The 22,113-nt window shown below is 40.1% G+C and overlaps 2 protein-coding genes across 4 annotated transcripts in view; one reads left to right on the top strand and one right to left on the bottom strand.

The window, feature by feature from the left end:
- The window catches only part of LOC143878000 (sec34-like family protein), a 43,752-nt gene extending 38,875 nt beyond the window's left edge, over positions 1-4,877 (top strand). For both annotated transcript variants that reach the window (XM_077380381.1, XM_077380382.1), the window contains exons 19-25: positions 137-223; positions 340-402; positions 845-961; positions 1,146-1,238; positions 1,446-1,571; positions 1,826-1,926; positions 4,563-4,877. In XM_077380381.1, the coding sequence (XP_077236496.1) occupies positions 137-223; positions 340-402; positions 845-961; positions 1,146-1,238; positions 1,446-1,571; positions 1,826-1,926; positions 4,563-4,692 (717 nt within the window). In that variant the 3' untranslated portion in view covers positions 4,693-4,877. The remainder of the gene's footprint in view (positions 1-136; positions 224-339; positions 403-844; positions 962-1,145; positions 1,239-1,445; positions 1,572-1,825; positions 1,927-4,562) is intronic.
- A 3,580-nt stretch (positions 4,878-8,457) lies between these two features.
- On the bottom strand, positions 8,458-20,700 carry LOC143877999 (1-phosphatidylinositol-3-phosphate 5-kinase FAB1B-like). Of its 2 annotated transcripts, XM_077380380.1 has the most exons (12): positions 19,922-20,700; positions 19,021-19,705; positions 17,845-18,585; positions 17,464-17,617; positions 17,037-17,381; positions 14,786-15,775; positions 14,366-14,697; positions 14,124-14,247; positions 13,874-14,044; positions 12,232-13,770; positions 9,849-10,115; positions 8,458-9,078 (listed from the first exon to the last, which is right to left on the bottom strand). In XM_077380380.1, exons 2-12 carry the CDS (start codon positions 19,638-19,640, stop codon positions 8,755-8,757), a joined length of 5,607 nt encoding a protein of 1,868 aa, XP_077236495.1. In that variant the 5' UTR covers positions 19,641-19,705; positions 19,922-20,700; the 3' UTR covers positions 8,458-8,754. The 2 variants fall into 2 exon arrangements, with proteins under 2 accessions (XP_077236495.1, XP_077236493.1); XM_077380378.1 differs by having other exon boundaries at positions 19,021-20,700.
- Positions 20,701-22,113: the final 1,413 nt, after the last annotated feature.

Genomic DNA, 22,113 nt, shown 5'->3' with positions numbered 1-22,113 from the left:
AAGGCACACATTTCATGCGCATAGATGCAAGGCAGAGTAGCTGTTGGAGCTGAATGAGCAGCAGTGATATATGCTGCTGGGTGGTAATTTGTGCACTGTTTTTTATAATTGCCATTTTCTTTCCTTTTTGCTACAGAAAGCAAGTAAACTAATTGCAAAGCGATCTTCTCTGATGGACGGACAACTTTTCCTTATCAAACATCTACTTATTTTAAGGGAGCAGGTGAAGTATATCACAATTTTTAGTACCCCTTGGAATTGGATTGAAATTTTTTCTAGTTGAAATTTGTAAGTGATTAGGCAAACTTTATTAAAGGCTCCAAATGTTTGGCGTTCCAGATTGCTCCATTTGATATTGAATTTTCTGTCACACACAAGGAGCTGGATTTCTCCCATTTGCTGGTTAGTACCTGAGTGGAATTTATCTTTGACACGTCATTTATTATTAGTCATTTGGTTAATCATATGCTCTTATGTGAACATAGTTGAGGTGCAACTTGGGTTGTTGCTTTTCCTGGTGACATGGTCATGCACATCTTTCTATAGAACCTTGCATTATTTGGCAATAACCCTTGCAATGTGAACTTGAACAGCAAGATCCTCGTACACTTAAAAATCTCCATAAAAGGCAAAACACTATTTAAGACATCAGAGAGAAACATGAGTTATTTGACTGTGAAACAATTCATTATTTGTATCAATAGAAATAAATCTGACTTGACTGGGGATAGGTTTTTCTAGTAGCCTGGTTTAGGTAAATAAGATGCTTAGGGCCTGTAGTGTCTATGCCTATGCCTTTTCACGACTACAAAGATAACCAGACTTCTATATTGCGCATTGCCAGGATCATCTAAGACGGATACTTAGAGGTCAAAGCTCCTTATTCGATTGGTCAAGATCAACATCATTGGCCAGAACCCTATCCCCCCGGGTTTTGGAAAATCAGATAGATGCCAAGAAGGTAAGGTTTCAGTATACCTCTGCATAATTCCATTCCATTACTAGCATCAGCGGCTCTTGCAATTTCTTTCCCCCTGTCCTAGCCTATTCTTTCTGCCACTTCATTTTAGGCAGCTGCAATAAAGAAGTATTTGCTTTGTATTGTTTCTGATATTATAATTTGTGGGTTGTGTTTGAATTTACAGGAACTAGAGAAAAGCCTCAAAGCCACTTGCGAAGAATTCATTATGTCAGTCACAAAGTTAGTTGTGGATCCGATGCTATCATTTGTTACCAAGGTAGTCTGCTCACCCTTCTCATTATCAAATAAAAAGGGAACCTCTATTGCAAGTTCTCAGTTGAAATCAATAAATAGAATCAACCACCCTCATCTGCATAAATTATGAATTATGAATATCTTCTATCATGAAGTTGTTTCAATGATGTTAGCCCCCACTGCTATTGAAAATTTATTAATGAGACTGTCCTCAAAAATTGTTGCATAGGTAACGGCTGTAAAGCTTGCGTTGTCCTCGGGCGGTCAAGATCAGAAAGCAGACTCTGTTTTGGCAAGGCCACTCAGAAATCAAGCATTTGCTGCTCCAGATAAAGTGGCTGAGCTTATTCAAAAGGTATGCAATATAAACTGGTAGTTTCTTGCTTCATCTGTAGTTATTTAGGTGATACTTACAGTACCAGTGGTATATATTGTTTTTTCACCAGTAATTATTAATATTTAATAATCATTGGGTAAGTGTCTGTAAGAATCATCTAAGGATCTGAATATGTTGGTGTTTCTTGTGTTAATGCATCACATGTTATTTCCATATTAGTTGTTGAAGGCCTTGTGCATAATGGTTACATGTCGTATGCATTACCGGAACAGGTCGATGCTGCTATTCAGCAAGAGTTGCCGAAAGTGATGGGAAAAATGAAACTTTATCTACAGAACCCGTCAACCAGGACAATTCTGTTCAAACCAATCAAGTAGGTTACTTTATGTCTACCTTAGTTCAATTGAGTATTTAAAAGTTTGGCCATGTTTCCTTTAGCCTAATAAACACTTAGGTACAGTAATGGTTAACTCAGTTCTATTTATTGGAAACAAGTAAATTTTAAATGCTGGGACAAGAGATGGAGGAAAATGGCACCTCTATACCTAGGGGTGCAACTTAGGCCGGCTCTAAATCGCTCAGCCCTAACCTGACCCATTTAACCTGTTTTTTCCAAATTGCGGCAGGTTGAGTCAGGTTTGGTTCGGGTTAGCGTAAGGCAATATATATATATATATATATATATATATATATATAAGGAAAGTGAAGCTACACCGCCAACTTAGCTACACCGCCGGCTTAAAATACAATGGGCCCACATTGTTTTGGTGATCCAAAGAATTCATTTGATTGGCTCTCACATAGATAGGTGTCCACCAAAAATCAGCTCCATAGGATCATCCCAACCTTACGATTTGTGGAGGCAAAAATGAACGTGTAAAAACCTTCACAAATTTGTCCATTTTTACCTCCACAGTTTGAAGGGTTGGGATGATCCTATGGAGCTGATTTTTGGTGGACACCCTATCTATGTGAGGGCCAATCAAATGAATTCTTTGGATCACCAAAACAATGTGGGCCCATTGTATTTTAAGCCGGCGGTGTAGCTTCACTTTCCTCTATATATATATATGAGAAAACGGTTCCTACACTTATGTGTAGATAAGTTATCTACACACTAGCTTAAAATACAGTGGGGGCCACATTATTTGGGTGATCCAAACCATTCATTTTTAAGGCCCTCACATAGATAGGGTGTCCACAAAAAATCAGATCCATAGGATCATCCTAACCATTCGAACTGTGGAGGCAAAAAATGGACTAATTTGTAAAGGTTTAAAGACATCCATTTTACCTCCACAAATCGTAGGGTTGGGATGATCCTATGGATCTGATTTTTTGTAGACACCCTATCTATGTGAGGGCCTTTAAAATGGATGGCTTGGATCACCCAAACAATGTGGGCCCCCACTGTATTTTAAGCTAGTGTGTAGAGAACTCTCTACACATGTGTAGGAACCGTTCTCTCTCTCTCTCTCTCTCTCTCTCTCTCTCTCTCTCTCTCTCTCTATATATATATATATATATATATATATATATATATATATATATATATATAAAGGGTTCCTGCTAATGTTAGCAGGTAGGCTTACCTGCTAACGTTAGCGTAAAACAAGGTAGGCCCACATTGTTGGGGGGATCCTAAGCATTCATTTGGAAGGCCCTTTCATGGATAGGGTGTCCACAAAAAATCAGCTCCATTGGATCATCTTAGGGTGTCCATTTGTGGGGTGAAAGAATGGGCAGATTAGTGGACAAACAGTATCCGTCCATTTTCACCTCCACAAATGGACATCCTATGATGATTTAATGAAGCTGATTTTTGGTACACACCCCATCCCTGACGGGGCCTATCAAATGAATGCTTAGGATCAGCCCAACAATGTGGGCCACCCTTGTTTTACGCTACTAGCTGCTAACGTTAGTATGTTATATATATATATATATATATATATGAGAAAACGGTTCCTACACACGTGTAGATAAGTTATCTACACACTAGCTTAAAATACAGTGGGGGCCACATTATTTGGGTGATCCAAACCATTCATTTTTAAGGCCCTCACATAGATAGGGTGTCCACAAAAAATCAGATCCATAGGATTATCCTAACCATTCGAACTGTGGAGGCAAAAAATGGACTAATTTGTGAAGGTTTAAAGACATCCATTTTACCTCCACAAATCGTAGGGTTGGGATGATCCTATGGATCTGATTTTTTGTAGACACCCTATCTACGTGAGGGCCTTTAAAATGGATGGCTTGGATCACCCAAACAATGTGGGCCCCCACTGTATTTTAAGCTAGTGTGTAGAGAACTCTCTACACATATGTGTAGGAACCGTTTCCTCTATATATATATATATATATATATATATATATATATATATATATATATGTGAGAAAAGTCTCTAGTCGGTCGACTAGAGAACCTACTCTAGTCCGCCGACCAAAAACACAGTGGGCCCACATTGTTTAGGTGATCCGAAGCATTCATTTGATGGGCCATGACACAGATAGGGTGTGCCTAAAAAATTAGCTCCGTTGCATCATCCTAACCCTTCGATTTGTGGAGGTTTATACGTGTCCATTTTAACCTCCACAAATCGAAGGGTTAGGATGATCCTATGGAGATGATTTTTTGGGCACACCCTATCTATTTCAGAGCCCATCAAATGAATGCTTTGGATCATCCAAACAACGTGGGCCCACTGTTTATATATACAAGAAAAAAAACCTAAGATTTTGAAAATCATGATAAAATTAGCAGAAGCAGGTCAGGTCAGGGTCGGGTTGCCCAAGGCCTCAACCCTTACCCAACTGAAATTAAATCTTGTAGCCTTTTCCCAACCCAAGGAAATGCCTTTCAACACAAGCCGTAATCAGATTGAACCGGTCGGGTTCAGGTTGAGCCTGACCCAAGTTGCTCCCCTATCTATACCACAGGAAAAATCCATACACTCTTACATGCAGGTAAAGTGAATTATCAATCGATTTTTATTTTTCCAGGACGAATATTGTGGAGGCTCATTTGCAAGTACAGTCCTTGATAAAATCCGAATATTCCCCTGAAGAAATTCAGAGCATTGGCATGGTGACAACACAGGATCTGCAAGTTCAATTAGACAGCCTCTTATAGGTACGAATGAAACAATGATGGCCGATACATTGTATCTGAATTTATCACTGATTGTGTAACGCATAAATTCCCAGCGACGGTATGTTATTCATTTTGTTATTCCAGTGAAAGATTTTCATTGTTTAGAATTTTAGAAAATAGAATGAATGGCAAAATTTTGAGAAAACTAAAATAATGCTTGCCGATATTAGCATTGAATTGTTGAGGAGAAATAGCAAAGTGAAATGGATAATGGAAATTGTCACGCTCTAATAATTTCTGTTATCTCCAACACAAGGATTAATGGCAATCAGATGTTCCTTCCCTTATTTTGCAGTTTCAGGTGGTAATATCAACCAGAATCATGTGACCAAAGTTTTCATGTGAGAGGGTTGCCTTGATTGACAGAATACTTAAGAAAATAAGAATGTCGAGGGCATATTGAAGATGGGTTTATCTTCACATGTCCTCCATACTAATGACACGCCCACAAAAGCCCATTACTAACCACCCCGTCCATCATCCTGCTAAAGGTCTCACTCATCACCATGAATAGGAAAGCGAGATGGGATCACCTTGCCTTGCCTTGTGCCCCTTTGAGCTAGTGAAAAATATTGACTGATATCCCATTGATGATGATTGAGAAACATGTTACTAAAATACACTCCAGTGATCCACCCTCTCTATCTGGCCCCAAATCCAATTCTCTGAAGCATGTATAACAAAAACAAAACTCTAGTTCACCTGTTCATAAAATTTCTACATGTCAATCTTGCAAATTACTCTTCTGCTTTCATGAATCGAGATGTTTGTTTGAAATTACTCCAAGAATCTGCCTTCCATCCACAAAATCCCCTAGGGTTGGAGAAATCACTTCCCCCATCACCTTCCTCATCCTTATATATACACCTGAACAAACTGAGGGACCTGAAATTTTAAAGCTCCTTTGCCCCTTCCTTCTTAGAGATAAAGTGCAACGAAGGTGGCTTTCACATCCCTGTTAATATGACCTCTAGATAAAAAAAACTACCCATGACCTCCCCTTAATCCATTCCCAATTGTCCTGGAAAAAATCAATCGTAAAATTGTCTGGACCAGGTGCCTTATCTCTATCCAGGGCAAAGACCATCATTCTAACATCTCCTTCCTCAAAGGACCGCTCAAGAAAAGAAGATGAGCTCGACGAGAGCCGTCTCAAGCCTAAACCATTAAGACACAACCTCCAAACTACCTGACCCATGTAGAGCTGCCTGTAATAGTTAATCACCTCTTATTTGATCATCCACAAGATCCTCAAGCTGTTAACTATCCTCCTAGCATTGGACATCCTGTGAAAAAAGCCATAGTCATATTCATGTTGCCTTACTTTGAGCCATAGCTCCTTTTGATTTTTACCTATTTTTTATCTCCTCCAACCTCAACATTTCTTCATATTCCATTTTCAAAGATGATCTTCTAATGTAATCCGCATCGGATAGAGCCCACTCCTCAATCAGCTACATAGCCAGAATAGAATCCACCACCCTTTAGCTTCCCTTTCCTCTCGGTCATCAAATTACTCAATCTCTATAATCTTTGATGCACTTTTTAACGTGCTTTAGCTTCGGCATAAAATCTTGCCTTTCCATCTATCTACACTATGATACACTTCTTAGCATGCTTCAGCTTTTGCATAAAATCTTGGCCTTTCCATCCATTTCCACCAGCCCCTTCCACCGCTCGCCTAGTTTCTTTTTTAACCTCGGATTTTTCAACCACAGTTCTCAAAATGAAAAGGTTTAGTTCCATCAAAAGAACCGATAGACCCGAGAATGATAGGAGCGTGATAAGAAAAATTCAACTGCTCATACCCAAGGCAGTGCTTCTCCCAATCCTTTGAGATAATTCTATCCAAAACGTGCCAAAATTGGGTTTGGTCTATTACTAGACTATGTGGATCTACCATCTTTGAGTGTGAGATCAATAAACTCATTTATGTAAATGAATCATTAAATTTAGACATGCATGTAATGACCCTATTCCAGCCCTTCATTTCCTCCATGAACCTGAATGTGTTGAAATCACCACTGAGGCACTGACCATCTATGGTCAATCTCCCAGCACCCTAGCTCCCTCTGTTTCTGGCCAAAGATTCCTCCACCTACGAGGGTCTATAAATCAGTCAGGATTCATCTAATATGTTTGAATTGGAAATTGGACCCCATGCCTCGGAAATTGGTGTTTCAGCTTCTCCTGATTATCAAACTGCATCAGTTATGGACCTTTGTTACTTGCATTCCTTGTTTCTCCTCCTCTTCTCTTCTCTTCCCAACTTGCTGCTTTGAATTTCAAATCCACATAACCCCCCACCCCCCGTTACTTACATTCCTTGTTTCTCCTCCTCTTCTCTTCTCTTCTCTTCCCAACTTGCTGCTTTGAATTTCACATCCACATACAAACACCCCCCCCCCCCCCCCCCCCCCCCCCCCCACACACACACACAAAAAAAAAAAAAAAAAAAAGGTCTAGGCATTTTCCAAACAAATCCTCCCCGGGCTGTTTGCATCAGACTCTCCATCATTATGCAAGTGTTTTATAATCTTTGCTAGTTTATTGAGGTTTTTCATAATTATCCTTCCCTCCATTGAAATGGTCGAAGCAGGGAAAAGCCTCCGTTTTAATATAACTTAAATTATCCCCTTTTCTTGCATTAAATACACCCATTCTTTGCTTTACACACCTTGGCTAGAAAAGAAAAATTACAATGTTCAGAAATTCACATGCATAAGGTAGTTAATAACAATAAAGAAATACATTTATAAGGTATTTAATAGCTAAAATAAAATTATACATTTATAAGGTTTTAAATGACCTCAAGGGCCACCTAGGTTTTCTCGTTATGTAAAGTATAGATAGCACATATATGGTATAGATAGTAAAGATAGATAATAATGAAAATCAGAATCTGTAAACAAGCAGCCACAAGAATTGAATGTGGTACCATGACGTTGGTGGCCACAGCAACTTTAGTCCCCATCTTATCCTTGATGAACCTGCTCCGCACAATTTCCTTCTATTTTCTAAACAAATCAATCATTGCCATGCCACAAAACTTCTTTTCAAATCAAGCTTTTGATTTCAAGAATAAGCCTCCCAATCAGCGATCACTTGTGATCAAAGATTTTTTGGCTCCTTTCTTTCCGAATAGTTCAGAGTATCACAAAAAAGAGCCATGGACAGAGATTTGGCCTCTCCAGTCCCTAAGGTTATGGCAGCTCCAAAAGAGCTTGAGCAGACTCATGATACATTGATACACACCCAATACACTATAAACCAATTTGAAATGGCACCAGAAAATCCATCTAGACCTTGCCATCAACTCCCACACTAGTTTACACCCCATACATTTCTGATAGGGTAGATACAGATAAAATATAGCTAAGATGCAATCTCCTATAAAATGGCAAGAAGACCTCTGCAAATAGAATGCTTACATGGTGTAATCTGCATGAAATTAGTATGGAACCTTACATCTCAATGTCAATACCAAGTAAAGGAATGCATAAAAAGATGAGGAATGCTAAACTAAGGAGCACCCTTGCAAAACACCAGCTATAAGGGCCCCCCATTGGACCATATCACCAAAGTTCATTTATTATACATTTAATTTTATACTTTTCTGTGCCATTATAAATGCACTTTGGTGAGATGGTCCAATGAGGGCGCCCGTGTAGCTGGTTTTTACAGGGGCATCCTTCGGTTTAGCATTCCTCAAAAGATGAATGTAATACATTGAGACATGGTCACTATCACCCGGTGCTGCTGCTCCCCGAGAACAGACTGTATTACTCCAATATATTGCAATAAATACAACTATTGTACAAGTATTTCACTGAGGTAGTCTAATTACTATACCTCTGATGAAATTTTATGGCATAAAACAGCCTTGTTCTGCATCATTAACAAATAATTGACAAATCTAAACAAGAACACATATGAGGCTGCCATCCAAAATAAATAAATAAAAAAGGAAGAAAAAACTAAAAAAGAATAAGATTGATTCCCAACTTACAGTTTGACATATACAGGCATTGCATTACAACATCATTCAAGGGAAAGGCTCTGAGAATTCTCTTCGCCAAGGTCAGACTGAGACCCACTGGGGATGATGGTACGAGGCGACCATTGATCGGGGACCATAAGAAAATACACAGACATGGCTTTCCTGAAGCGCTTTTTATATTGCTTGGGTGAAATCACAGTAGGGGATGTGTTTTTGGGCCCACCCAAGATGCCCGATGCTTTCACCCATGTCTCCAAGTGCTTGTCCCATGTGTATTGCCTCATGAAATCAATTATCCCCACAACCAGCTCATGCTTCTCCTCATCTAGCCCCACCAATAATGAATAATCCATAACATCAATAGTCTGCAGCAGCCCCATTATATATAACATATTAGAAAGAAACATAAGAAAGGAACTACTCAGTTCCTATTCATAAAAAAGGCATAACCCTGCCACGATTACAAGAGAAGGTAATGAATGGACCCATATCATGGAAAACAGATGAGACCTTTCACAAAAAATGAGGGTATTTCTGCATTCAAGACAGCCTCAAGCTTGAGGCCCTGTTCGTTTCAGATTGTGATAACCGATGGTGAGGGCCCCAACCGATTATTGGCCATATTGGCCATTTTGGGCCAATAATCGGTTGGGGCCCTCACCATCGGTTATCACAATCTGAAACGAACATGGTATAAGTATATCAGAGGATAAGAAACATTTTAACACAGTTCTTGATGTAGGCCATGAAAGAGAAATCAAAGAATAAGAGAAGAATAAGAAGAATAGGAGAAGAGAAGAGGGAGGATAAGGAAGAAGAAGAAATATGTAGAGGGGAGAAATCAATCATTTATATAGGCAATTGAAATAAAATTCCATGGAAAATAAATAAATTCCCTAACTCTAAATAACATGAAAAACAAAAGCCATAAAACCAAAAACCATGGAAATAAAAATCCTGTAGATTAAATAACATGGAAATAAATCCTAGAAATCCTAATGGTCAATAATGCCTCTTATTGGACCTACAATCCGCATCAAAGCCACAATTGTAGAAGTTTCCTGGCACTTTCAAAGGTCCAAGTCATTCTCATTATTTTGGAAGTTGAAACATATGGGACAGTTATTATTCTTACCGCAAGAAAAGATGTATCGTTCCAGACTGCTCTCTCCAGCAATCGCTTCGCCTTGTTTCCCACAAAAATTGGAGAAGTTGGCATCGCTTCGATCAGATTCTGATCTAGAAGAACTTTATTTGTCCCACTTGAATCCGGATTATACCGTGATCGTGAAGATCCCTTGAGGTCATAAAGCCTTGTTACATTCCGTCCGAACAAAAGATTCTCCATAACCAGAACATCCATCCTCAAGTCCTTCCCTCCTTTCAGGTTCTTTGTAGTGACCTGTCCAACCACACCAAGTAAAAAGTTGTTTAAAAACAAGAATGCAGATACGAAAGGCAGCGGATAAAACATTGGGACATGAATTCAGAACCAGATCACGTTAATCAGTTTGGCCAGGAGGAACCAAGTAGTGAATCCCAAAAAACCTGGCGATTTTTTGGGTTTCAGAGAAACTGGCTGAGTCGATCATCAATTCGGAAAATTTTGAATAAACTTGTCTGAGATAATTGAACTACTAAAGGATCTCTATTTTTCTATCAGTTTTATTTGATTGATGGAATTTTGTTAATAACTCACACCCCTCCCTGGTACCGCTGAAATCTCAACCCAACTCAACTCAACTAATCCTTTATCCCAAACTAGTTGGGGTCGGCTAATGAATCCTTTAGAAAATTTTCATGAAGAATTTCTATAGGATTCATTTCATAGAAAAGTGGCAAAGTTTACAGCCAGCTGCCAACCTGACGCCAACCCTGGTACTGCTAAAAAATCTCTCTTTATTTCCCTTATGAAGCAAACAATCTCTTTGCCCTTCTTCCTTCTCCTAGGCTCTCCCTAACTCTAACCCACATCTAATTTCTTACTTATGATCATTTTTCTCCCTATAATTTTAGTACTCCCCATTTGTAGGATCCCACCGTTTGTCAATTTTTACTGTTTTGAAGGAATTCTCATTTGCCATGTTTTTCACCAACTTGGATAGAAAGAAGGGAACCTAAAGACCAACATTTAAGTCAATTTTCCATTCAAAGGTATTGAGTCAATTTCACATGACAATCTAGAATTTTAGATATATCCATCTACCCTAAGTGACCAGCACACACTTTTCTAGTAAAAAATGCCTACGTAAGAATGATGTTTAATAGGATCATGTTAATTTGTTTATTATTAGGTTTTATGTTAATGGATTATCAAATAAGGAAGTTTTAACAACAAACTATTGATATTCACGCAAGTCCGTATTATCTCGAGTCGAAGGCTTTTTATGATGAACTTTTGAGGGACGGAATTACACGAAAAAGTCTAGGAAAACGCATGGAAGAGGAAAAAAATAGATTAGTTTGGAGGGGGAGAAACTCCAAGAATCCGTCCCTGCACGAGCTGCCTTCGGAACCTTAGACTCTCACTTTTGATAACTCGATTATTGGTGCTCAGACTTACAAGACTGAGAACAATGCCAAATGTACTAAACTGGAAAGAACACTTGGGAGTGATTTGTCACAAGTCTCTGCCTATAATTCTCTTCCATGGATTATTGCTGGATATTTCAATATTGTTTCTAAACAAAATGATAACATGGAATCTAGTGCCCACTTCCATAGTTGGTTTTTATTATGCAAAAATATCAATCATATGTAGTACTGTTGTTTAGCAATTGGCTAGCATACATAATTAACAAAAGCATCAGCTCAGTTGTTTGGGGAGACTTCAATACATCTTTTACCTTTTGAAAGCATGGTTTTAAATTTCAGCCGAAATCTGAAAATTTCAGCCGAAATCTGAAGATTTCGGTGGGGACCAAAACCAAAATTTCCCGAAATTTGAAATTTCGTCAGGTACCAAATTTCGGAATTTCGGTCCGAAATTTTGAAACGAAATACCAAATTTCAGCCCGAAATTTTGGATTTCGGTGGGGTCCGAAATCGGTACCGAAACCAAAATTTAAAACCTTGTTTGAAAGTGGATGTCTTAGTAGTTGAAAAATAAGCAAGTCAAGGTGATTTAAGCAACAAAGAGTCAAGTTAGGAGGATAACTCGTTTTTCACAAAAACAGAAAAAGCTTGATCAGGTGCTCAAAAGACTCGACAAAGTACCCAACAATTGAGCAATTGAATGATATTGTACCCTTTTTAAACTCAAAAGTTTGACCAAGTACTCAAGTGGGTTTAGAGAGGACCCGGACTGCCCTCATCGCGTTGAGTTCTTAACCTTGGCCCAAAATCATGTCATACTTCTCAGGTCTAAAGTTTCATGCATATATTTGTGAGACTCGGGAAAATCATGGTTATTCTTAAAACTTTGATGAATGTGCTAAAAAGCAATTTCAGATAACAGAAGGAAATATACGGAAAAAAGAGTGAAACCCACAAAAGAATTCCAAAAGAGCAAATCATACCTGATATATTCCCAGAATCTTTGCCAGGCATGTGGGACTTCCCATACCAATTGACTCGGAGAGATATTTAAAATACTCAGGAGCGAACTTGATAAATGATTCTAGCTCCGTTTTAGTTACCTGCTTGATGATAAATCTATCATCCAAGGTTTTGGCAAAAAAGACATTGCTCTTCCCACCCTGTGCCCCCCATTTCTTACAACGACTAAGAGACCTTATGAAATCTAGCTCAGATGGGCAACAAGTTCTCCTCAATGCTTCAAAACACTTAGCGTAGTAACATGTAACGGTATATCTCACCTTTCCAAGTGGACTATCATCTGTAAAAGAAGCTCTGACATGCATTGCTTTTGTATACAAAAGAGGATCCAGAGCCAGGGAGCTCCTGCTCCCCGACATGGATAAAATACTATCTTCTGTTGATCCAAAACTTCTTAAAGATTCAGGGGAAGTTCCATCAAATGACACAAAAGGATGAAAACCTCCTGAATCATGAAACGGCAAAGATATTGAAGAATCGCCACTATCTTTTAGTCTCTCCCTCTCATCAGACATCTGGAAATGGTAATCAGGGGAAACCAGCGCATAGGCAATAATACTGGTTGGTTCATCATCATACACTGGAACAACAGTGTCATTGACACCCACTGGAAGCAGCAGCCTTGCTCCACCTTGACGCTCTAACTCCCTAAACGACGATACATAGACAGGATTATACTCACCCAGTGTATCGAGTCTCTGAGCACTGCCCCATGAATTCTTGTTGAAAGCACGGTAGAAGCTCTGAAAAGGTGTCCCGATCCAGCTTTTAAAGTCATCCGCATGGTCAGAACCTTTGACAGGCATTATGAGCGCGGAAGGTCGTGTTACCTCTACTCCACCTCTGCCTTCTGCATTGCAAGAATGTTCTTCAGACTCGACCATCACTGCCATTGTTTGAAATGCAGTTGATGAATCAACCACAGGTGGATCAGGTATTGCAAAACCATTTACTTGGGGCCTTATACTCCCTGGCTGATTTTCACCTGTCCACGCAGCATCCAAGGTGTCTGACAAATTTACCATAATTGGAAACTGTCCCTCTGAGAGGGATCTACGAACACCAACACCAGCCTCAAATGGTTCAGTATGCTTACTGACATTTATGCCAGTAGGAAGGTAACTCTGGTTTTCCTTTCCAAGATTAGGATCCCGTTCACAGTCCACCCCCTGACTGTCAAGTGGAGACAAGATCCTTTTGATAGTTTCATCAGATTTAGGATCCAGAGGAAGAGAGTCACAACTGGTAAAATCACTATTTCGCTTGGAATCTGAATTCAACTCTACATGCTTCTCAAAAGTACCAGACGTCTTACGTTTTGTGATGGAACTGCTCAGTTCTTCATGAAGACCATTTTCCACGCTTGCAGCAAATACCAAGCGATGGTCCCATACATATGAATGGAATAGCAACTGCCTCCGTAACCGATTCATCTCCAGAATATCAATAACTGGTTGCCCCTTCTTTGCCTCCTTTTTTAATGCCTTCTGGAGGTACTCCTGGTAACGCGACAAAACTTCAATTACAAAACTGTCACTAAATATGCTTTCCCAGGAAAGCGGAAATAGAAGCAAAGCGAAAGAGAAAGTGAAGCCATGTCACCTCAATTTCTGCCTTCTCCTTTTGCAGCATTTCTTCCAGTTGTCCAATACGGCGTCTTGATTCGGAGACTTTTGTGCCATTGTTAACTGATCCAGAGCCCGCTCTTCTCTCTGCAATTTGGCGCAGAGCATTGAATACTTCAGTAAAGAAAAGCTCAGCCCTTTCAGCCACCTGTTTCATGGGTGTAGCAAGAATTAGCACCCACAAGCTGCAAAATCTTTAAAAAGGCAGACTTATGTGATCATCAAACCTCCTTCGCTTCATTCTGTATCCAGTCCTGATGTTGGTAGTTAAAATCAAGTTTGGGAGGTGGCAGGTAAACAGAGTGAACATCAATCGATGCATACCGAAAGCAAGCAACCATTTTTCCAAACCTGCTCATGTAAGAAAAGTATCATGAGAGAGATAAAGATAGAGAGAGAGGGGGGGAGGGGGGAGACAAAAAGGAGAGAGAGAGAGAGAGAGAGAGAGAGAGAGAGAGAGAGAGAGTACCCATAGAAGCGAAGACAGTCTCTGTGCAGAGAATGACCACAGCTAGCCACCCTACTCGCAGCCGCATGATTTGAAAAGCTAAGCTCCAAAAATTTACCAAAAGACAAACCCCAAGCAGCGTCAGACATCACCACTCTTCGAGTTGCTGGTGGGAACCCATGAGTCCGAGGACACCGCAGGCACCTGTGCCACATCCAGATCTTGCCTTCGCGTTCTCCTAGCAAGGGAAATTCTGGGAGCTTTTTCACAGAAATTGTGAGGCTGCCTTGCCGATGAGTATAACAATGAACATGTGCTTCAGTTGGCATTTCACACAAATGACACCGGAAACTCTGACATGAACAACTAGTATTGTCAGTTTTGAAGGGGTTGGTTCTTATTGGCAAAAAAAAAAACAAAAGGGAAATGGAAAACAACTACCTGGTCAAATAGATGATCTCGTAAAAATCGCCCTAAAGGCTTGTCAAAACTCCCATAGTATTTGATCCGAAAGAGATGTGCACGCTCACATACAGTCCCTTTCCACACACACCGGGTCGATAGAGAAACCAAAATACTCTGATGGTCAGAAGGAGATGGGGAAAACTCTTCCTTGGCTGATGCTTGGTCATCACGAAGGTTATTGTCGCAATGAAAGGAGCTCAAGTCTGAAGTACCTAATTGGTTTCCAATCATCTGCTGACCATCAATGTGGGCATTGTCACGCATGAACCCTCCTCCATCTGAGATCTCCAGACTCCCAAAACTCTCGCCAGGGGCACTACAACCATCAGGGGTTTCTTGATTGTTGGTTCTGAAATGTTTCCCTTCAAAAGGTTCCTCAAAACCCACTTTATTCTTCTTCTCTTCGAATGCATAATACAGAGAGAACTTATCATGAGGACTTACAATTTGTTGCCCCGAAAGAGATGACGAATAGAAAGGACCTGTGCTTAGCAGTTCTGCGACATTTTGGGCCTGGATACCCTTCTCGGTGGGTAACTGTATCAGGTCAACAGCAGAAGGGTTGACAAAGTTAGAGACGGTTTCTGTAACTTCAGACTTCAGATCACTAGACACATGTGAAGTTACTGCCATCTTCATTTTGCTGGCAGACAGTTTGGTAGACAGTATGGAAATGTCTGATGTGGGGACCTTGTTGGATCCTGGGGTAGCAACACTATCAGGATGCGTCTTTCCAGCACCAGGAATTGAGAAACCAGGTATCGTTGAAATGGATCTGTCAATACTGGATGGTTTATCTGGCAATGCAACAGTTATTGGGGATTTCAAAGGAAGTTCTGGAAGGGAAGCACCTTCGTCCGCAAGAAAAGAAGTCTCAAGTGCCAAGTGATAGGCTGCAAAGACTCCATATTGAATAACATGCTTGACTTTCTTCAGCTCATCACCGTTAGCACCCTTGAGCAAAACCTGAAACCGAGAAATAACTTACAATACAGGATTAAGCTATATATCTGGACATGGACTATGCAGGTAAGATTCACTAGAAATAACTTATTCCAGTTATCTTTCAATTGAATGCCCCGGAGATAAACACGAGCATAAGCAATTGTAAGCAGAAAATTATCAGACTTCCAACAATGGGTATATCTTCCTCAGAGAAATGCAAAATGAGTGCATATTTGATAGGGAAATTATTTTTTGGCACCTATGAAAACAGAATATAACATGTACTATGCAGGTAAGATTCACTAGAAATAACTTACAATACAGGATTAAGCTATATATCTGGACATGCAATGACTTTGTCGTCCCAAAATAAGCAATACAAAGTTGCAGCTTTATTACTGCAAGAAACAATAAACCTTACAGAAAATTGTGGCTTGCCCACCAGAAATATATGCCCGTATGCATTTTAAAAGCTAAAGATGAATATAAAATGAAGAATACTCAAAAGCGCATGGCCATAACTTGGAGAGATTTGCATTTATTTTTCCTTAATGAACTGTTTTGTTGCAATATGCCCATCATAGATACACAGGTCCCTCATTGAAATATCTAAGTCACGTAGCTTAGAATAGAAGAGGTAGCACCAAATGTTTATTCTTGGCATATAAGGACGCAACCGTTAGAGGTCGCTAATACTAAGGACTATAAAATCTAGAAGCTGCAAGCCCATGATATGATGAACTAGACATATATTGAAAACATTCTATAGAGAGAGAAAAAAAAGCACATCCAATCAAAGGCATAGTAATTGCCGAATTAAGCAGAAAGAATGCAAAGACTATCAAGAGATACAGTGAATAGTATAGGAAACATCAATTGTATCAATTAAATATTTTCCATTCAAGCTACAAAACAAAGCAATACAGCATGCTATAGCTGTACATGCCAAAATCATCTACAGGAGGAAATAATGGATGGACAGACAAGAATGTCAAGACAGTAGTACACCCGACTTAAAACTAAAGTAGGAAGATTTGAGAAAGAGGGTTCCACAAAAATGGGCAGTCTAAAATTCTAAATTGAGTAGGGATTATGCTTCAAATGTTGACCACATGAGTGAGCACTACTTCAAAATTGATGGACCAACCATACATCCTGTCAAGCTTGATTTTGAGACTGACATAACCAGCCAGCTTGATGTGACCGGCTAATCATATGATTGGATTTAGACAAAGCATCAGAAAGAAATAATAGATATCAAAATATAAGGTTCAAGACTTACAGTACACCCCAACGGTTTCGGACAGCCGTCAATAAACATCAATGTCTTGACCAATTTTTTCCCACCCTGCCCAGCACTGCCATGCTCTTCAAGAAACTTCTCCACACGAAACATTTCGCAGTGGCCCAGCTTCTGTGATGATAGATGATCAATAGAAGGGACAACCTGTGCCCCAATGCAGCGGGCTATGCGCTCCAAAAGTGGCCTTTTAACATTCAAAACAAGTGAAATGTCTTTAGCAAGTAGATATTCTTGGGCAAAACGAGAAACCGATTTTTCCACCAACAGGACCCTAGGGTGGTGAGCATCTATCTTTGCAACTGCCATCTTCAGATGATCCATTTCCTAAAGAAGATACAAAGTGAGAACATGAAGGCTACGAGCAACTGTTAGCTCACATAGGAAAAACTGGTAAAGATGGTCATACCTGTTGCAATAGAGTGTCAACACTTGATAGGAGATTTGTGACTCGCTGGTACTCGAGAGCTCCTCCAAGGATTAGAAAATGGGGATTTCTTATTTTTGATGTCATACGTCTGTGTGCCACATTCTTCTTACAAACAACTCCTTTCACCACAAAACTGAGAAAAAGAGGCCAAAGCCGAAATTCTGTTAGATTCAGGTAAGATGTCTGCCCATATTCTTTGAATCTAATGATGCCATGAAAGTGAAATAATCTGCAGAAGCTTTGTTCGAATTTATAATGTTTTGCAAACAATCAAGATTAACAAGAGAGCAGAATCAGACACCATGAGCAAAGCCCAAGGGTAGAACTTGGAACAAGAAACATTAAGTCAGTAAACCCCACCTCTCACTGCGATGCCCACAAGCTATGCACTTAACCTTCACATACCCACCAGGATCCATACCTCCTCCCTTGCTTGTGTCCGGCTTAAGGAGGGTCGCTGCCTCCCATGACAAAGATGTAATTATATCCAACCAACTCTCCCTGTCATCTTCTTCACCCACCGGCAGATTCTCAACTTGCAAAAGTTGAGCTACCAAAGCCCGGAAGTGCCCATCAACAACATTTTTCAAGGCATTTTTATGCTCTTCACTTGATCTGTCCCTACTTCGGTACTCACCACTGCCAAAGCTGCTTGAAGAGCGTAGGTGCCTCCACTCTCCAGTAGCATCCTCATCGTCTTCATCATCAAATACAACAGCATCTCTCTCGTCCTCTTCATCTTCTGGCTCTGGAGGGAGCCAAAGTAATCCATTATTCTCGAAATCCACAGGCTCAGCATCTGTACTCTCCACACCATAAATAGAGGAAGCAGCATCACACTCATCACAATTATAATTACCTTCTACCTCCTCCCCAACCTTCTCAACCCCTACCAAAACTTGTGAATCTGCACCCTGGTGTCTTGGAGAGCTCAAATCTTTAGCATCAGTGTTTTCTTCAGAATGATGCACCTTATGTGATCCATAGCCATGGTTGATATCATCAAACTCAACTTGACCATAGTATTCATCAGACTGCTGGCAACGCCTTATTTCAGGATCTGAACGATACATGCCATATTCATCATCATCATCATCACTCCTGTGACCAAAGAACATTAAACAAATCATAAATAATTAACCATGACAGGAACATGTTAGTCGGTGTCAACCATGGACAGAGTGTGCCAAGGCACTCACACAAAGCACAACAAGATGAAAGTTTTGTGCAGATACATCATAAAGTTTTGAGATTACAAGATAATATATGTACATATAAAACATTACACCAGATTCTTACAAAAAAAAAAAAACATTACACCAGACACTGGAATGTATCCAGACATAAGTAGCAGTACAAAGTATAAACACAGCGAAGAAAGTAAAACCCATCTATTTTCTTGATTGACTAGACAAAACATTAGCATGCAATGCACGTCTTGCATGTGATTTGATATAACAACAGAGAAAAGGACTGAAGCTTTATTGTTTCATGGATATTAAGATCTTTATATAATTATAGGAAAGATAAACATACCTGTTCATGCAAAAACTAAATTGGTTGGGAGATGGGTTTCCTAAGTCTGCTGTGGAATTTGTGTTCCTTCCATATGTTTCCATATCTTGCTTATCAGGACCTGGTTCGACTCGGGCAGATTCACGAGGACTAAAACTGGAATTGTATGGCACATTCTGATAAGGCTCTGTCGAGAAAGGCACCGAAGAACCAACAGTGATGCTGCTGTTACAAGTACCGCTAGACTTGGTGCTGGCCAAACTTGTCGCTGAAGGTGAAGGACTGAGACCAGGGCTAGGCAATCGGATCCCATTATCAATGGCTGCTATCTCCTGTTCCCATTGCTTGAAACAATAGTTACATACCCGAATCCTTTCCCATTCTTCTCGGAAACTCTTTGGATCATCAGACTTGGCAGGGATTGAATTTGCAGTACACTTTGCACAGAAAACACGCCCACAAAGACGGCAATGGTGTCTACGGTTGAAGATTGTGAATTGGGAATCACATTCATAGCATACCCTACAGCTATGATCGGGCATCCAAAAATCCCTCGACACATTCGCTGGCTTGGGCCTTCGAGGGATCCAGGATTTCACTATGGCAACTAACTCAGAGAATGTCTTGTCGGGGGTTTCCATGAACCGTCTCAGCCTCACTCATTATGAAATGCTCATTGGCTGCTCACAAACTTGAATACCTGAATCTGAAACCCAGTCCAAGCAGCAACAATAATTCAACACAAAATACCTACAATTCTTCCCACCCGAATCCAAATCCTTCCCCTAATCCAAACACTCTAACACCTAATAGCTACGAGGAACGATTATGCAAGAAAATCGAATTCAAACACATGTTAGCTAGCAAGTATCCCATATTTCATGATTACCTAATTCAAATAAGAAATAGAAGAAGAAACTACCTATAGATCCTGCAGCCTTGGTTCAAATCCAAAATCCACAACACCCTAACTTCAGACCTACATGCCTTACTGCTCACCAAAACCAGGGAACCAATTTCAAACACATGCAACTTTGCTCTACAAAAGCTGTTCCCCCATTCCAAGCTAATGATCCAAATCTTGAAAGCATTGGAACAGAAACGTCTGCCCTAATCCAAGTCCCACAAGCCCAAGTTCAAGAATTCAATCTTTAAGACTTGAAACTCTAGCCCCAATTCAACCAAAATCGAGGACATAATAGAATCCCCATCCAGTTCCACATTCTAAAGTCTAAACCACGACCGCAATTTTAATCGGCACTTCCTGAAGAATCAAAATCAGTTTCTCGGTACTTATGCAATGAGGAATCGAACCATATGCATGGAACGGACCCATGACTCCTCCTCGTTCAATCAATCCAAATTGCCTTATTATATATCAGTTTAATCCTCACACGGATCAGCGAAACACCCGATTCTCGTGCGAAATTATCAAACCGAAGCATGCTCATGCGTTGAAAATCGAAAAAGCAGGGATGTAAAAGAAGAGATCAACCGGCACCTGTAATTCCCCGCATTTTCGACAAATTCTAACAAGAAATCGAGAATTTTTCAATGAGAATCACGGGAATTAGAAGGTGAGAATCGTTCCTTCTTTTCTTTTCTTTTTTAATTTTCTCGTGTTAATGAATTATCTTCGTATGGCAGAGAGAAGAGAGACCCCTCGTTACTGTAACTGATGTTTAAAAACCACAGAACACAGAGCAAAAGAATAGAAATCAAAATGCGTGAATTTTTATTATTATCTTATCTTACGAATAAAAAGCAAAAATCGAGTGAGATGGACGGTTCAAAATGGGTGGCAATCAATTATTGGACGAACACAGCTGCGTTCCATACCCATAAGATTGATCCCAACTGTCTATTCAATTGTGCATTACAAATGGACGGCCAAGAATAACTGATCGACGGTCCACATTTACATCCTATTGCTGAATGTTTTATGTTCCATGAAGGGGGGCCAGATCACCCAACTTGGCTTTCCTCATCTTTGCACTCTGACTCTCTAAACAGAACTCTCGTGTCAAGGGTAATTGTGTCATTGTAATGCTGATCCGTCTATTGCTTCAGCCAATGGAACATTATGGCCATCGTTTCTACAAGAAAGACCCCGTGACCAACATCTCATCTTTACCAAGTCTATTGCGCAAGTGCACAACTCCTCATCTTCAAAGCAAATACCTCTTACAAGGGGTTCGTGGTGTACTAAGAATCGTGAAATAAATCAACAACTACCTGCATTTCTCGCTCTGCTCAAACTCAATCTTCTTGCTTATGACAAGGGTGAAGAAAGGCTGCTCCTAACCTTTTCCCAATAACAAATTATTCATCAATTTAACAATTTAAAAAAAAAAAATCATCAATTAATTGAATATTCAAATCCACCTTAGTCGCAAACATAAGTTTATCCTAGGTTTTTTTTTTTTTTAATGGTAGAATTTAAGATCCGGGAGGTCAAAAGGACATACAAAACAAAAAGAACGCCCAAAGATTACAAAATCATGGTGGTAAGAAGTCGAAAACCTCTAACGAGGGAGGGACGAATAATATTATGGGTGCAACTTGGGCGGGCTCAACCTGAATCCATCAGGTTCAACCCAGGAAAAAGTCGGGTTGGGTTCAGGTTGAGGGCTTGGACAACCCGACCCGAGTTCAACCCGACATTTTTAATATTTTATAAGCTTAAAATCTCAGATTGCGTCAGGTTCAGGTTGGCAAAAAGAGTTCCTCAGGTCGGGTAGGGTTGAACCTCGTCGGGTTGGAACTCGGGTTGGGTCAGGCTGAGTAAATGGTTGGTCGGGTCGGATCAGGTTGGCCTCAACCCGGACCCAACCCGCCCGAGTTGCACCCCTAGGGACTATCAATGCTAGCCCGCGCAAGACAATCCAATCCGCCACTGCATTAGTAGATCGCAAGTATGAACTTTTATTCCATGTCTTGGAAGCGGGTGCTTTCCGAACTTCTTTCCTCTTTTCACACAACCTTTTTTTTCACAGTCTAGAAATCCCCTTCTTGTTGACCTCAGATATTTTGTACCCTATCACAACTCTATTGGGATGGACATACGCGAAATGCCTTCTGCCAAGGACGCTAGCGAATCCCAAATAACAATCC

This window comes from Tasmannia lanceolata, unplaced genomic scaffold (assembly GCF_043159265.1).
Source record: "Tasmannia lanceolata isolate RefF3 unplaced genomic scaffold, GAP_Taslan_0.1 ptg000005l, whole genome shotgun sequence".
Lineage (NCBI taxonomy): Eukaryota > Viridiplantae > Streptophyta > Magnoliopsida > Canellales > Winteraceae > Tasmannia > Tasmannia lanceolata.
The sequence above is the reverse complement of the archived record's forward strand: the minus strand, read 5'-3'. Positions and strand labels throughout refer to the sequence as shown.